This window comes from Gymnoscopelus microlampas (assembly GCF_963454915.1).
Source record: "Gymnoscopelus microlampas genome assembly, chromosome: 17".
NCBI lineage: Eukaryota > Metazoa > Chordata > Actinopteri > Myctophiformes > Myctophidae > Gymnoscopelus > Gymnoscopelus microlampas.
Genome location: NC_139954.1, coordinates 48,917,041 through 48,934,690, shown reverse-complemented (window position 1 = coordinate 48,934,690; position 17,650 = coordinate 48,917,041). Strand labels below are relative to the sequence as shown.

General features: G+C 41.1%; 1 protein-coding gene across 1 annotated transcript in view; it reads right to left on the bottom strand.

Moving 5' to 3' along the window:
* Window positions 1–17,650, bottom strand: part of lrp1bb (low density lipoprotein receptor-related protein 1Bb) — a 597,729-nt gene that overhangs the window by 445,050 nt on the left and 135,029 nt on the right. Inside the window, exon 2 of the mRNA XM_084084305.1 lies at window positions 15,726–15,851. Within this exon, the coding sequence (XP_083940431.1) occupies window positions 15,726–15,851 (126 nt within the window). The remainder of the gene's footprint in view (window positions 1–15,725; window positions 15,852–17,650) is intronic.

Sequence of the window (17,650 nt, the reverse complement as noted above, 5' to 3'; positions counted from 1 at the left end):
CAGATCTACCAGCTCACAGCTTGTATATCTGCTATTTTTGAATAGCCCAAATACATCTAAAGTGACACAGATGCATTTCCGGATTGAAAGGGTTAAAAGTCTTATTTCAAAGCCATATGTCTCAGAACAAAAAAGAAATACACCACATTTCCCCCTGGATGCACAGAAAAAAACACAACAAACAAACAAACAAACATAAGATGAAGATGACTGCACTGCACTGTAAATATACGTATACGCGTGGAAAGCAGCAACGGTAATAATGACAGCACACAAAGGCCAGTGGGTTTGCATTTGATGTTCAATCGCACCGTATAGCTTCACGCGTACCCCGCTGTGACGAACCAACTAAAAACCCAGAGATCCACAATTGCCTTTGACAGGCTCTGGCACCGTCACTCCAATAACATGTTAAATAATGTAGGCGTGTACTGTGAAGCACGATGACAACATTATACCTATAATATCCATCTCTCTGTGCCTCGAGCCCCCCTCTACTCCCTGACTAAGCTAAAGTCATGTACATTTCATAGACACATGTATAGTGCAAGAACCCAACCGGCACATTATTATGTATGCGGAGAGAGAGAGAGAGAGAGAAGGAGGGGGGGGCGAGCTAGGCCTGTCAAAGATTATGCACAAGTGGTTGTTTGAGCGTTAACTCATTCCAACCGGGAACGCATCTGTGTCATTTTTTAGATGTATTCGGCAATTAAAAAATAGCAGATCTACAAGCTCATAGCGCGGCCGCGCTATGAGCTTGTAGATCTGCTTTATTTTTCCTATCGTGATTTTGGCAAATATATATTTCTTTTATAGCAAACATTTGTAACTCAAATCTTTGCTTCTGGGGGATTCTACAAATGTCTTCAAAATCCTAACAGTTCTCTGAAAAACGTATGTTGCTATAATATCAGTGGTTCTCAAACTTTTTTCATGTCTAGGGCCCCCAAAATTATATGTATTTAGACACGGACCCCCCCCCCCCCCCCATCTCAAATTATCTAGTTCCAGGGACCCCCACAGAAGCAGAGATTTCAGATTTGCACACATGTTCATGATTGTATTAAAATAAAAATAGCAGATCTACAAGCTCGTATATCTGCTATTTTTGAATATCCATTTTAAAAATGACACAGATGCGTTCCCGGTCTGAATGGGTTAAAGCACGCTCCAACAAGGATATAACGGGTATGTTATGTTTTCAGTATTTCTGATGAGTCAACAGAGAAGAGGTTTTTACGTCCCAGGCACGAAGACGCTAGACGGAGCGCAGCGGAAGGAAGAGGGAAAAAAGGGAAAAGCAAAAAAAAACGTTACATAATGCAAAGGCCCTCATGTCCTTCAGCTCAATAACAAGGTGCTACGCTACATTACCTCCTAAACCTTCCATCCTACTGCCGCCAACTCTCCCGGGGACCAGACACATTTGCAATACATTTATTTCAATATGGGACTTGCCAGATAAAATACCCCGCAGGAGGCTGATCGGCCCGGCCGAGCCCCCAAATATACTGCTGCTGCTGCGCGGCAGTTAGTGTAGCGCACGGCACGGCACGCACCGGCTGGCTGGCTGGCGTGCCGGGCGTATTCTCAACGGTCTGCAGCGATGCTTACAAAGAGGTTTTTATCAGTAACACCCCCCCCCCCCCCCCCGATGTTTTTGCACTAATGTGGGGCTCACCTTTCGTGAAATGAAAAAGGAAGACACTTCACACAATCTTTTGGCAAAGAGATTTGGTACAGGCAGAAACAAGTGGTCCAAATACAGACACAACTCTGATATAGTATGTCTAGAGGGTTTAAAATGTAAACCCGTTTTAATCCTGTTATGAATGAACTTTTTTTAAATCATGTCGCGGGCCGCATTGGACCCTTCCACGGGCCGCAAAATGCCCGCGGATCACGAGTTTGACATCACTGGTTTAAATGGTTAACCTCGAGTATACCTGACGGAGGCCGGAGAGGTGCGCTGGGGGCAGCTTGGCAGCTTGTAGATCTGCTATTTTTTTGCTAAAGTTCTCCTCAGAGTAGGGATGCTAGGGTTCGAGTGGTTAGATGTAAATATAAAAAAAGAAATCCTGTCACACAAATATGTGGTGGCCCCCCCGGTAGTAACTCTGAGGACCCCCTAGCTAGGGGTCCCGGACCCCCTGTTGAAGACCCGTGGTCTAGGCCACAGGTTACTAGAAAACACACATTTCAGTAGAGCTGCACACACACACACACACACACACACACACACACACACACACACACACACACACACACACACACACACACACACACACACACACACACACACACACACACACACACACAGACTGATTACATTAGAACATAAAGTAGAAATCATGAAGATAACTTTGATCATTTCTTCCACATGATGTTCATCCTCCTTGTCAAGTTAACATCATACATCATGTTCCCAATGCAATGAAACCTCTTATCTCCCTATTTTAACTTTGTGTTTTTTTTTTCGTAAATGAATGCCCTACTTGATCATACAACAGCGTCACACAAAAGCATCAGATTTACAAGCTCAAAAGGGGGCGTGAAGCGACGCGTTTAGAGCTTGTAGATCTGCTACTTTTGCAATGTTTGTATTTGAATCGTGAAAAGTAACAGTTTAGGACATATGAGGTTTCCACCCGACAGAGACATATGGAGATCTGTTGTGGATCTCATGTGGATCTCATGTGGATCTCATTCTGCTTATGATGTGGATTTCATGTGAACAAAAACAGACACACAGCCATAGCATAAACAAGAACAGGACCTACCGCACAAACAGTAATGAGAGAAAAAAACAATAATAAATAAATATGTGCAGGCTGTTCACTTGATTTATGGATTTCTATTGAAATATGGGTTATAGCTCCACAGCTTTGCTTGGCAACACACACACACACACACACACACACACACACACACACACACACACGCGCACAAATGCACGCGTGCGCACGCACACACACACACACACACACACGCACACACACACACACACACACACACACACACACACACACACACACACACACACACACACACACACACACACACACACACACGCACACGCACACGGACACGCAAAAACAATGACACTTGAAACACATCTTTCATCTTAGGCGCTCATTTAAAGGCACAGCTCAGAGTTTAAAGCACACACTGCTGTGAGAAATATGCCACCCAATATGTATCTTCAGAACGTGTGGGCAGATATACAGTAAAGGAAGTGGGTTACGCAATTATTTACAGCCGTGGCGTGTACAGTATATTAAAAGAAAACAGAGTGATGCTTGGCTGTTCGTGCGGGTTTGCCATAATTGCTCACATGTTGTGGACTGCGTACGAGAAAAGCAGAAAAAGGAGGGAGAAGTCAATTACTGTAAACCCATTTAGACCTGAGGCGGTTCTACACATGTCTTCTAAATCCTAACAGTTTTCTGAAGAAAAAAACAACATAATGTTGCTATATCGGTGGTTCTCAAACTTTCTCATGTCAAGGACCCACCAAAAGTATATGTATTTAGCTGTGGAATCCGAATCTCAAAAGTATTTTGTGCCCGGGCACCAACAGAAGCAAATATTTGAGTTAAAAATGTTCGCTTAAAATATATATATATATTCAAAGCACAAGCGTGAAATACAATACAAATGTTGCAATGCTCGGTAATCAGGCTCCCTGAGACTTCATTTTTTTTGTCTAGAAAACGTTGTTTTCTTCCTCTAGGATACTGTTGTCTTTTTATTCCCAACGATACTGATGAGCTCAGTAAAGAGAATGGAGGATCTTTATGAGGAAAGCTTCAGGGAGAAGTGCCCTGTATACTTTTAATCAAGCCTGATTTATTCTATTTACTTGATTTACTTAAGTGAACGTATCAACAACACAATGTAAAAGTTTGGTATTCAAAATGTACTTGTGTAAAAGTACAAAAGTGCTGCCGTCGAAATGTACTTCCACCAAAAGTAAAATAACTCATGCAGAAATGTCTAAATGTACTTTTTTTTTTTTTTTTAATAGCAGATCTTACAAGCTCAAATAGCTTGTAGATCTTGTAGATCAGGGGTCTTCAACGTTTTTCAGCCCAAGGACCCCTTAGCTGAGAGAGCGATGAATCAGGGCCCCCCCCCAATATTGTATAGAATTTTGTTGCAGATTAGATTAAATTAGATCTTTTTTCCCTCCACACCAAACCTCTTTGCCAAAAATAACAGATCGACAAGCTCACAACGCCTCGCAGTGCGAGGCGTTGTGAGCTTGTAGATCTGCTATTTGTTGGATGATGTTTCCCCTCACTCCCCTCAGAATCCTTTCACACAAGGATTTGGAGGACCCCCTCGTATTAACTCTGAGGACCCCCTAGGGGTCCCGGACCCTCTGTTGAAGACGCATGTTGTAGAGTGCATCCACAAGTATAAATGAGCCATGAGGGGGTTGGAGTGGTCTTTGAAACGGTTCCCCCTCTCCTCTCTCTCTTCTCTCTCTTCTCTGCCACACGCCTTAAGGGACAGTGAGGTCAGAACATCAGTGTTGATCGGGTCAAGACCTCAGTCTCAGTCTCAGTCATCAAACAGCAAACCTCTTGGTGACCAGAAATGCTTTTGAAAGCAGCCGGCTGCCGACCCTCTTATTATTTTATTGACCTGTTCCTCTGGCCTGGCCTGGGGCAGTGGTTCTAAAACTTTGTCATGTCAAGGACCACCCAAAAGGATATGTATTTGGCCGAGGACCCCCGCTCCATCAGATGTGTTTTACCCAGAGAGGGACCCCCCAGAAGAGAAGATGTGTAAAAAGGTAAAAATAGAAGTTCAAAAATAGCAGATATACAAGCTATTGTACAGCAGATATACATTAACAGATACAAGTCACATCGTGCTGCAGCACGGCACAATATCAACGGTGATAGCTCAGTCTGGGGTGAGATTCAGTGGTGGTTGGGGGCGTGTGTGTGTGGGGGGGTCCCCCGTGTGTGTGGGGGGGGGGTGAATGGCAGATATACAATAGCAGATATACAAGATATACAATGTGATACAAGTCACATCATGATGTGACGCACTGTGAGCTTGTATATCTGATATTTTATCTGAGCTTGTATATCGTATCTGCTATTTTATCCATCATGTATATCTGCCTAATGTATACAATAAAGTGGTTAAAATGATTGTGATGCTGCATTAAACCACATTTTGCTGGGGAACCACTGGAACAGCCCCCCAAGGACCCCTGGGGGTCCCCAGACTCTGGGGTGTGTGTGTGTGTGTGGGGGGGGGGGGTGATAGCTCAGTCAGGGGTGAGATTCAGTGGTGGATGGGGGCGTGGGGGGGGGGGGGGGGGGGTCTCTGGTCTACACCAATACGTTTCACGAGGAGGGGGCGACCGTTCGTTGGCTCGCGGCGGTATCCCACCGAGACGGCCGAGTTCTTTAATCTTTTTGTCTTGAAGGATTCATAGAGGAGGGGGCGGGGGGGGGTCGCCGAGCTCCACAACAAGCTCCCCTTCAGTGTAAAGTAACTAAGTACATTTACTCAAGTACTGTACTTAAGTACAATTTTGATGTATTTTTACTTTACTGGAGTATTTCCAATTGTCTATACTTTTACTTCTACTCCACTACATCTCAGAGGCAAATATTGTGCTTTTATTCCACTACAATTATTTGAAATCTTTAGTTTCTAGTTACTTTGCAGATATAAATTATTATATTATAAAACATACATTAACCACTTTTATCCCTATTTTATTCCTAGGCTATTTGAAAATAGCAGATCTACAAGCTCAAAACGCGTCGCGATGCGACACGTTGTGAGCTTGTAGATCTGCTATTTTCAAACATTTTAGTATTTTTTCTTTTGGTACTTTAAGTACATTTTGATACCAATACTTTTGTTATTTTACTCAAGTAACATTCTTAACACAGCCCTTTCACTTGAAACAGAGTATTTTTACATTGTGGTATTGATACTTTTACATAATGTAAAATATCTGAGTACTTTTTCCACCACTGTAGATCGCCGAGCTGCACAACAAGCTCCCCGTTAGCGAGGCGTATATAATACTGTAACATGGATACCCAGGGAGAGAGATGTGCACACTGCCACTGTGTGCTAGACATTATGAGTGAATGTTTTAATAAAATAAAAATAAAGGCATGTGTACAGAAAGTGAATTATAGCCACTCGCTCTTTAATCTCTAATGCACAGTAAACAGGCTGTTCTACTGTTCAAGTCCCTCGGCAGCCTCAGTCGGCAAGCCTTGACATTTACACTTCCCCCGTATAAACGCACCGAGCGCTAAACTAGTAATGTGATTAGCTGTAGCCTTGATGTCCAATAGGCACATTTGATTCAGTGTTTTATTATTTTTTTTCCTGGGCTTCGTCTGCCTCATAATGTAGGGTCTCCTCCAACAAACTACCTGAAATACACCCGGCCGTAGCAAATAGCCTGGGTATAAAATAGGGCTAAAGTGGTTAATGTATGTTTTATAATATAATAATTTATGTCTGCAAAGTAACTAAAGTTTCCAAATAATTGTAGTGGAGTAAAAGTACAATATTTGCCACGAGATGTAGCGGAGTAGAAGTAAAATAATTGAAAATTGGAAATACTCCAGTAAAGTAAAAATAAATACCTGAAATTGTACTTATTGAGTAAATGTACTTAGTTACGTTACACCACTGACAGTAGCCTATGCCTCCTACAGACTACAGTACTTAACAGGTCACACATGGACCATTGATATGCACAAGTCTGCAGCGTTTGTAGCTTGTGTAACTTGGTGCAGTAAAAGCTGCGAACGGGGAAAGACAATGTATCTATTGTTGTCGGAGGAGCAATATTTTTTCCCCTCGCCTTCGTCTTTCAGCAGCTAGCCTGGGACAGAGCTCCATGGCCTGGGACAGAGCTCCATGAGCCTGTCCCTTATCAGTTCAACGAGGGACACGTCTTTTAGTTTACAACATAAGGGACGATTCCTTATTTCAAGGGGACGGTCACTTGGCATCAACCCCTCCTCTAATGTATTGTCCCTCCTTTAACACAGGCTATTGTTTTGGTCTGGACGTGCGACAGAGGGTTCCACTGTTCATTACGTGGAGAGAGAGAGAGAGCTTCTTTCTACTCAGGTGCTGAACAATTGCTGGAGAATTGCCACTTTGCTGGGTTTTCTTTAGCCATTAACTGGACATCTGGGCCTGTTTCCCCCGATTCCCCTGGATAACCGGCAATCAGGCTGTCCGGTCCCCTCGCAGATCCCATGTGTGAGAGGGGCCGCCCCACCCCACCCCACCCCCCCCACGCACGCACGCACGCACGCACGCACGCACGCACGCACGCACGCACGCACGCACGCACGCACGCACACACACACACACACACACACACACACACACACACACACACACACACACACACACACACACACACGCGCACACACACACACACACACACACACACACACACACACACCAGTCTAGGTAATGAAATACAGCCCCCCCCCCCCCACCACACCTCCACCCCTCCTCCTCCTCTCTGGGCTTCCAAGATTCGGTGATTACATCTCTCTGGCAGAGAGAGAGAGAGAGAGAGAGAGAGAGAGAGAGAGAGAGGAGGCCAGTGGCAAATATGTGGCATTGTGTCTGTTGTCTGGAGGAACATTAGGATGTGACTGTGATGTCTACAGGAGGACATTACACACGGGAGGCAAACAGGACACATCCTCACCTTGACTTTACTCTTTGAAGGACAAGACCACTTTAGTAGAGGTCTGGGTTGTGTCATTTACCTTGACATGATGTAACTCTAAAATGTGGACAAGAGATACAAAATAATGACTCCATTGATATGCTCCTCATTGACTTAAAGGTAGGGTAAAGTGATATTTGATTGTATTTCGTATTTTTTTTTAAAGGTTAAAGTAGTATATTGTGATTGTTGGGTCACAGGGGTCTCTCCAGCTTTTTAGTAAACACAATATATAGTACATGTTCAGGTAGGTGACAACATTTAAGCCAATCAGGAGAGAGCACTGAAAATGCATTTTCTGTTTAATAAAGAGCTGGAGAGACATGGAGACTCCTTTTACTGAACAAACACTCTATAGTAATGAGTACTATCACAATATAGAGCTATTTAACACTGTTACTGAACAAACACTTTATAGCAATGAGTACTATCACAATATAGAGCTATTTAACACTGTTACTGAACAAACACTCTATAGTAATGAGTACTATCACAATATAGAGCTATTTAACACTTATTTTAACCAATCACTTACCCTAACTTTAATTGTACGGTAAAACAGCTCTCAAAGCTCTTTTAGCACATAGACAAACAAAGTTGATTCAGACAGTATAGAACATCACCAAACCCAGCACTGTTTTTTTTAATATTTATAAAAATGTTAACTTTCTGTTGATTTTGTCATTTTTATTTAAAAAACAAACAGTACTGGGTTTGGTGATGTTCTACTGTATATTGTCTGAATCAACTTTGTTTGTGTTTGTTTATGTGCTAAAAGATTGACTTTGAGAGCTGTTTCAGAGTACAATGTAAGTCAATGAGGAGCATATTTTAAATCATCAATTTCTAATCAATGGAGCAATTATTTTTTATTTCTTGTCCACCTTTGGAGTTACATCATGGCAATGTAAACTACACAACCCAAACCTCTACCAAAGTGGTCTTGACCTTTAACCTTGCCATCCCTGTTTTAGGCAAATACTCAACATCTTTCAAAATGTCTAAAACAATTATTTTTCTTGTTGTATGTGTTGGCCAGTCACTTATTATCAATTATCACACAATCACCTAAACACAATTATTTGAGATAATCACAATTATTTTTGCATAATCGTCATAATCGTTTCCGTGTTAAAAGATGCATTTTCAAATATTAAAACATAACGGAAAAAGCAAATCTACAAGCTCACAATATGAGCTATTTCCACTATTTATTCATTTTTATGTTAAGTTATTAAATAAGTAATTTATTTGTATTTAAGTTGTTTGAGCAGCTTCTGTTCACAAAGCCTAAAAGGCAAACAGAGATGTCATTGTTATTATGTTCTAATGTTTGATGTTCAACAACCAAAAACATAATTCAATGTGTTAAGTCGCAATTATTTGTTTGACAATTAAGCGTCAAGTAAAATGCCAAGCTCTGACAGCCCTATTTATTTGTTTTCAATATAGCTAAAAAAATAACTGATGTACAAGCTCACAACACATTGTTATTGTACGTTGGCTATATTCGATATTTGAATTCCGGACTTTTACTTGTAACAGAGTATTTCTATAGTAAAGTAAAACATTGGAGTGCATACTGTATGTACAGTAAACATCCAAGCTGAAATCAAGGCTCTGATCATTTCACACTTCACTGAATTCATCCTGCTGTGAAACTGATCTCATATGTACAGTAACGTATGCCCTAAGTCAGGGGTCTTCAACGTTTTCAGGCCAAGGACCCTATGGCTGAGAGAGAGATGAAGCAGGGACCCCCTCTACAGTATATTGTATACAATTGTGTTTCAGATAAACTTTTGCTGCACATTCTTTCCCTCTACACCGATAACTCTTTGCCAAAAATAGCCGATCTACAAGCTCACAACGCCTCGCAGCGCGAGGCGTTGTGAGCTTGTAGGTCTGCTATTTTTGGCTAAAGTTGGGATGCTGGGATGCTATGAAAAGGGATGCTAGGGTTCAAGCGGTTAATGTAAAAAAAAGATCATATCACACAAAGATTTGGCGGACCCCCTGTAGTAACCCTAAGGACCCCCTAGGGGTCCCGGACCCCCTGTTGAAAACCCCTGCCCTACTAAGTGGTCAGTGCACATCAACCTATATAAAGGACCTATTTCTGCATGACTTACGAAAAGAAGCCCTTCGCAGTGGTCTAAGCTGGGGGGCGACACGCTCCAAAGGTTCGGACTCAAACCTGCGACGCGCCGTCAGGCTACATTGTAGCCTAGGTGCCCGGAACCGCTACGCCAACGGACTGTGCCTTGTTTTGCCATTTTTTACCATAAGACTAAATCCAGATCCTATAATATAACCCATCCTGAATCATTTCATAACTGATATCTCTAAAAATCTGATTTAATCATTAAACACATTTTTCTTTTGGTGAGGACCAGGAAAACAGTCAATGTCTATTTCTCACGCGCAGGCGCACACACACACACACACACACACACACACACACACACACACACACACACACACACACACACACACAATAAATGATGAGTATTGTGGTTTATTTATAATAATACTATATTATATTATAATTATGATTGTTTATATTGTTTATATTGTTATATTATATTAATTATATTGTGGTGGGAACCGCTGCAGAAAACCACAGCTTTGTAATGTTATTATTGTCTCCATTTGTTTTCTGTTGGCCTACAGCCAGCTAGCCTACTGTCACGACCTATAGTCCTGGCATGGACTTACTCACTTTCCAGGTTAAATGTGACTATAGTTGATGTCGGGAGGAAACCTTGCATGTCCAAACCTGTTACTTGAGTTTATGTTCCAGTCAATCCAATGTAGTTTATCATGTAGCCACAAGCTCTTGTTTATCATTTTCATGGGTTATATTTATACAATCCATAGACAGACTTAACCACTTTAAACCTGGCATTCCTGTTTTGGACATGTAATTATTATAGAGCTTGAAGATCTGCTGTTTTCGTTACTTTTATGAAGCATAACATAAGGCATTCATTTATGGAAAACGAAACATAAAAAGATGAACTATGGAGATACAATGTTAAGGTTAGGGGTGCCTGACAGTAACAAATGATGCTCAGAAATTCTAAGTTGAACATCAACCTGTAGGCTTAACCCATTAAGACCGGGAACGCATCTGTGTCATTTTCTTTCTTTGGGCTATTAAAAAATAGCAGATATACAAGCTCATAGTGCGGCACCGAGTGCCGCACTATGAGCTTGTATATCTGCTATTTTGGAAAAAAAAGTTGTGAAAACGTGTGCAAATCTTTGAATATATATACACATTTTCAACTTAAATATTTGCTTCTGGGGGTCCCTGGAACAAAATATTTTAGCGAAATACATATCATTTTGACATGAAAAGGTTTGAGAACCGCTGATATATAGCAACATAAGTTTAACACATTTGAGTTAAAAATGTTTGCTTAAAAAAAATATATATATATATATATATTCAAAGATTTGCACACATTTTCACGATGTTTCAATAAATAGCAGATATACAAGCTCATGAGCTTGTATATCTGCTATTTTTGAATAGCCGAAAGCAATCTTAAAATGACACAGATGCGTTAACTATGTACTGTAGGAGTGTGGAGAACAGTGAATGTCTCTGGGAAAAAGAAACAACAACAAGAAATACCCGCAAATCTGCCGGAAGTTAGAGAAGTGAGGGAGTGCCCCCCCCCCCCCCCCCCCACTACACCCCTGGTTGTGTGGGATGTGATGTGACGTTGCCAGCATCAGAAACGGCAAGGGATGACAGGCAAGCCCTGCACAAAGATCAGCTTCTTTTGTGAGTGTGGAACACGTCTATGATTTCCATGTTACCATAGGTAACCATTTGACAAGTCCAGACTCTGTCATATTGCCATTACATCACAGCTAAGGGCTTGTATTTTTAGCCCCTCTAAAGAACAGAGTGCAGGGCTCAAACGATGCCAATTTAGAACCACTTTGGTCTGGGTATGTATAACCAGCGGTTACCAAGGTTCAAAAATCATTGCATCATGGAGTATAGATATACTGTAGCATTTTACACTGGTCTGGCAGTAAAGTGATTTTGCCGGGGACCCCCTGGAACCACCCTCCATCTCCCGGTTTCGCTTTAACCCATTAAAACCTGAAGCCGATTCTACATGCCTCCTAAATCCCAATAGTTTTCTGAAAAAACGTATATTTCTATATCAGTGGTGCTCAATCTTTTTCATGTCAAGGACCCCCAAAGTTATATGTATTTGGCCGCGGACCCCCGTCTCAAAATAGTTTGTTCCAGGGATCCCCCAGAAGCAAAGATTTGAGTTAAAAATGTTTAACTCAAACTCAAAAATATATATATATATTCAAAGATTTGCATGAGCTATTTTTGAATAGCCAAAGTGTAAAATAATGTTTTTTTTTAGCTCAGATCAAAAAGTGACACAGACGCCAGGTCTTAATGGGTTAAAACATATGTATTCAAAGATGTGCACACCATTTCAAGATTTTTCTAAAAATTGCAGATCTACAAGCACGTATAGCGCGGCTCGGTGCAGCGCTATAGCCTCTGAGCTTGTAGATCTGCTATTTTTGAATAGTTCCCAGCCTTAAAGGATTATTCAGCCGTTTGTATTGAACTCTTATCCAGGGCTAGAAAGTGCTCAGAGGGTTAACATTATGCAAACCTGTTCTCTGTGGTTTTATCCTTACACTCCCACAAGAGCGTCAAAAATAGCAGATCTACAAGCTCGTTTCGAGCTTGTAGATCTGCTACTTTTGACGCTTTTGAATTTTAATGCTGAAAAGTTCCAGTTTTGGACACATGAGGTTTGTACTACTACCTCAGTGCTGTATGGGATGTACCCCGGGCAATGCCCCCCCCCCCCCCCCCCCCAACTGATGTATGTGACCTAATGACCTTTGCTTGAGGGTGAACATTTGGCCAAAATGTTCACATACATGACTTCTCTAAATCTATATGAATGCTCTCAGCAAGTAGGAACCCTATTGATTGTGGTGACCTTCCTGACCTTTCCTGACCCTCAGGTCACAACTTGCACACACTAAGTTAAATCTCAATCTCATATTGTCTGAATTAAATACACACGTTTCCTTTGTGTTTCATAAAATCACAATTTAACTATTTAATTACAAATTAAATAAAAACATAATTACCACAATGTCTCTCAAACCCCTCAGTTTTTATGTTTCTTTTTCTTTGTTGAAAACCCCAGCATTCTAAGGGGAACATTCGCCGAACATAGCCGATCTACAAGCTCACATCGCGTCGCCTTAATTGCGACACGGTGTGAGCTTTTAGATCGGAAGAAATGTGGTGTAAAGGGCAAAAAAAATGGTCCAAGTACAGGTGTAACTCAGGTCCGTTTCACTGAGACTAGAGGGTTAAAGTGGTTAAAGTCCAAAATAGAAAATAATTGCTGTGTGTTTGGCTGTTTGTCAAACAACACTCGCTCTGCATGGCTCACACACACACACACACACACACACACACACACACACACACACACACACACACACACACACACACACACACACACACACACACACACACACACACACACACACACACACACACACACACACACACACCTCTTCACCATGCAGCCCCAATTTACCACTTATTTTCACCCATTTTCTGCAAGCCGGACAACAATATGAAAGCCCCCCAAAATAGAGCCCTTAGTTTTGCTATACTTAAATTCAGAGTTGTTTTGGTATGTCAGTCTGACATTACATTTCAGTCTGACATTACATGACAAAAAAACTAACTGTTAGGATTTACTGTTAAGAAACGTGTTAAATCCCCCAGAAGCAAAGAATTGAGTTGAAAATGAGTTTTTTTTTTTTTTTAATAGCAGATATACAAGCTCATATCGCAGTCAGGGGGGGGGGGGTGGGGGGGGGGGGGGGTTTCAAAACCAGAGGCATGGATTACGCCCCCTCCCCCCCCCCCATTAAAACCTGAAAAGCATCTGTGTCATTTCAGATGTTAACTGTGTACGCAACATACGTTTGATTGAATATCTTTGAAAAATCTTGAAAGTGTTTGAAAAATGTTGAATAATTTTGCTTTTTCTTTTAAGACAAATCTTCTCTTCTGGGGTGTCCCTGGCACAAAACTTTTTCAGATGTTTGGGGGTCATTTTGACCCCCCAAAATGACCCCCAAACATGGGGGGTCACACATCATTTTGGGGGTCCTTGGCACGGAAAAGTTTCACAACTAGTGATTTACAAGGCATTTTGTAGAACCATGCCTCGGGTCTAAAAGGGGTTTAAATGAGCAGGCAGAGGGTTTACTGTGCAGAGAGGGACAAACTAACGTGTCATTTCTTTGTAAATAAAAGTGAGCGACAGGACAGACACCTTGAGGTGAACGGTAGCACATTGATTGAGTTGCTGGCAGACATGTTGTTATCAGAGAGCTGCTGATAGCAGTCAGCCTCGTGTCCTTCAGGCTTTGAGCTTCAACAATGTGCAATAAACTGAAAAAAAAACGACATATTCTTTTGCTTAGTGGCAAAACAACCTAGGACTGTTGTTCAGTGGTTTAACCCAATAAGACCGGGAACGCATCTGTGGCATTTTAGATTTTAACCACTTTAACCACTATCTTATACTTTGGGCTATTCAAAAATAGCAGATCTACAAGCTCATCTGTGCAGATCTTTGAATATATATATATATATCTTTTTTTTTTTAAGAAAATTTTTTTTTTTTGCTTCTGGAGGATTCTACAAATGTCTTCTAAATCCTACCAGTTTTAATCTTATTGTATAAACTTGTTTGTTGCTATAATATCAGTGGATCTCAAACCTTTTCATGTCAAGGACCCCCAAAATGATATGTATTTGGCCGCGGACCCCCATCTCAAAATATGTTGTTCCAGGGACCCCCCAGAAGCAAAGATTTGAGTTACAAATGTTTGCTTCTACAAGCTCATAGTGCGGCACTCGGTGCCTCACTATGAGCTTGTAGATCTGCTATTTTTGAATAGCCAAAGTATAATATAATGGTTAAAGTGGTTGCAAAGATGCGTTCCTGGTCTTAATGGGTTAAAAAGTAACCAAGTCAAGAACATTTTTTGTATTTAAATGTCTAGATACCTCATACTTCTACTCCACTGCATATCAGAAGCAAGTAATGTGATTTTTGACTACACTACATGTATTTATATATGTATGAGGCTTTACACATGGGTTCCTGCTTTGTTTTCCTGAGTCTCTGGTAATTTTAGGTCAAAACTAAAGGCCTTTTTCCTGTTGCTTTTTTTCTCTTCTGTTTGAACCCTTTCAGTAATGTTTATATGTGCTCTTTTTGTATTGTTGCTTGTTTCTGTATGGGGACCACAGATGGAAATGATCATTCTTGCTAAATCCGGCATATTTACATTGCAGTAGTATGTAGTATGTGTGGTGTTCATTAATGTGTGCTGTCCCTCCCAAATAAACATACAGTATACGTACATTTGACAGCTTTAGTTACTATAGCTAATCCAAACTTTCATAAAATATTTCAAAGATAGACTTGATGACGTCGTAATGGCTGATTTTACCCTTGGTTGCATGCTGAAAATAGCAGATCTACAAGCTCACAACGCGTCGCAGCGCGACGCGTTGTGAGCTTGTAGATCTGCTATTTTCAGAGCGCAACACACGAGCGCCACCAAACATAAAATGACTTTTCTCCACTCCCTAACATTTTAGTCTAGTTTCTAGTTTAAGTCTAGTTGACGAAATTGTCAATATATTTAGTCATAGTTTTAGTCACCATAGCTTAGTTTTTAATTTGTTTTTATTTAGTTTTCGTCAGTGAATAAAGGTAGTCAACGGACCAACATTTGTCGTCATAGTTTTAGTCGACGAAATCAACACTGGCTGCAGACTGTTCAGTGAATGGGTTAAAAACACAATGCATTTCATGGAAGGGTTTTAGTCTCAGTGATAAAAATGGATGAAATGGTGGAGACTCACAACTTTGGTCTGTTTCGTCAGAGGAGTCAGGACAGTCCGGTTCTCCGTCACAGAGCCACGCCTCTGGGATGCACGTGTCCTGCTGGTCGTGACAGTGGAACTCCCCTACGTCACACAGGACGGGGTCTGGATGGATGGACGGACCCCCCAGGACACAGGATGATGGAGAAAGAGAGAGAGAGAGAGAGAGGGAGAGAGGGAGAGAGATGTGATGTTATGAGGTGATAGAGGAATGGAGGGATGCTCCACACATGTTTGATCAGAAAACAAACATGCATTCAATGTGTGTTGTTGGACATATGGCTGTTATATGAGAGAGAGAGCTGCTGAAGGGTCACCGTGAATGTTGGGGTGTGTCGATCAATGATTATGGATGAAACGATATGGATGCTGGTGATATTTATTATTGACGCTATCAGGCGGATAAGCTTTTATGTCCAAAACCGTCACTTTTCAGGAAATGGAGTCACAAGCAGTGGTGGAAAAAAGTACTCAAATTCTTTACTTTAAGTAAAAGTACCAATACTGCAATGTAGAAGTAGTCTGTTACAAGTGAAAGTCCGGAATTCTAAATTTACTTGAGTAAAAGTACAAAAGTATTGGTATCAAAATGTACTTAAAGTACCAAAAATAAAAGTACTAAAATGTTTGAAAATAGTCGATCTACAAGCTCACAACGCGTCGCGATGCAACGCGTTGTGAGCTTGTAGATCTGCTATTTTCAAATAGCCTTGGTATAAAATAGGGCTAGAGTGGTTAATGTAACAATTTATATCTGCAAAGTAACTAGTAACTAAAGTTTTCAAATAATTGTAGAGGAGTAAAAGTACAACATTCGCCTCTGAGATGTAGTGGAGTAGAAGTAAAAGTATTGGAAATTGGAAATACTCAAGTAAAGTCCAAATACCTCAAAATTGTACTTAAGTACAGTACTTGAGTAAATGTAATTAGTTACTTTACACCACTGGTCACAAGCTCTTAAAATGGGTAGTTCACCCCAAAAAAATACTTTTTTTCTATCAATAAGTCACCCCATGGAGATTGAATATTGGATATTTTTTAGTTTTTGACCGGTAGGCAGCGGTTCCGGTAGGAGATACAAAGGAGACTCTTTGTGTCTCCTACCGGAACCGCTGCCGGTTAGGAATGCGACCAAAACTAAAAAATACCCATGAATTCAAGTCTCCATGGGGTGACTAATCCATTGGGGAAAAAAAGCAATTTTGGGTGTGAACTATCCCTTTAACACAAATTGTCATTGGTTTAATATGTATCAAATCCACAGACACTACTTTCAACCTAGAATCCCTATTTTGGGTATTTCATTACATGTGAACATACACAACAAACAGCAGCCACACACTACATAACATACTGTGCAGATATCCCAGTTTTAATGCAAGCTTTCCCTCCTCCAGGCTCACAGCAGCAGAGGCTCTATAAGGGTTCCAGCTGTGTGTCATCACTTGATAGCCAATGCCAGACACCTGTGTCCAACATGCCAGTGACTACAAAGATATCAAGGGAATTGTAGTTCCCAAGTGCACTACAGAAGGCCACACAAGACAGTTGTAGTCCTAGACCTATAGTGATTACAACAAGTGTAACAAGTGTCTATTGAGACAGGAAACACCAATACTACAATATACATTGAAATTGTTTACAAAAATGTACAAATACAATTAAAACAAAAAGACTCTTGTCAAACTCCTCATTCAGACCTTTAGGGGTTGTAAACGTTCTAGGGTGTGGATCCAAAAGAGCTCGCTCTCTCTCTCTCTCTCTCTCTCTCTCTCTCTCTCTCTCTCTCTCTCTCTCTCTCTCTCTCTCTCTCTCTCTCTCTCTCAGTGGCGTCGTTAGGGGTGGGCTTCGGTGGCTATAGCCACCAATGTTTTATCCAAAGCCACCAATAAAAAAATTTAAAA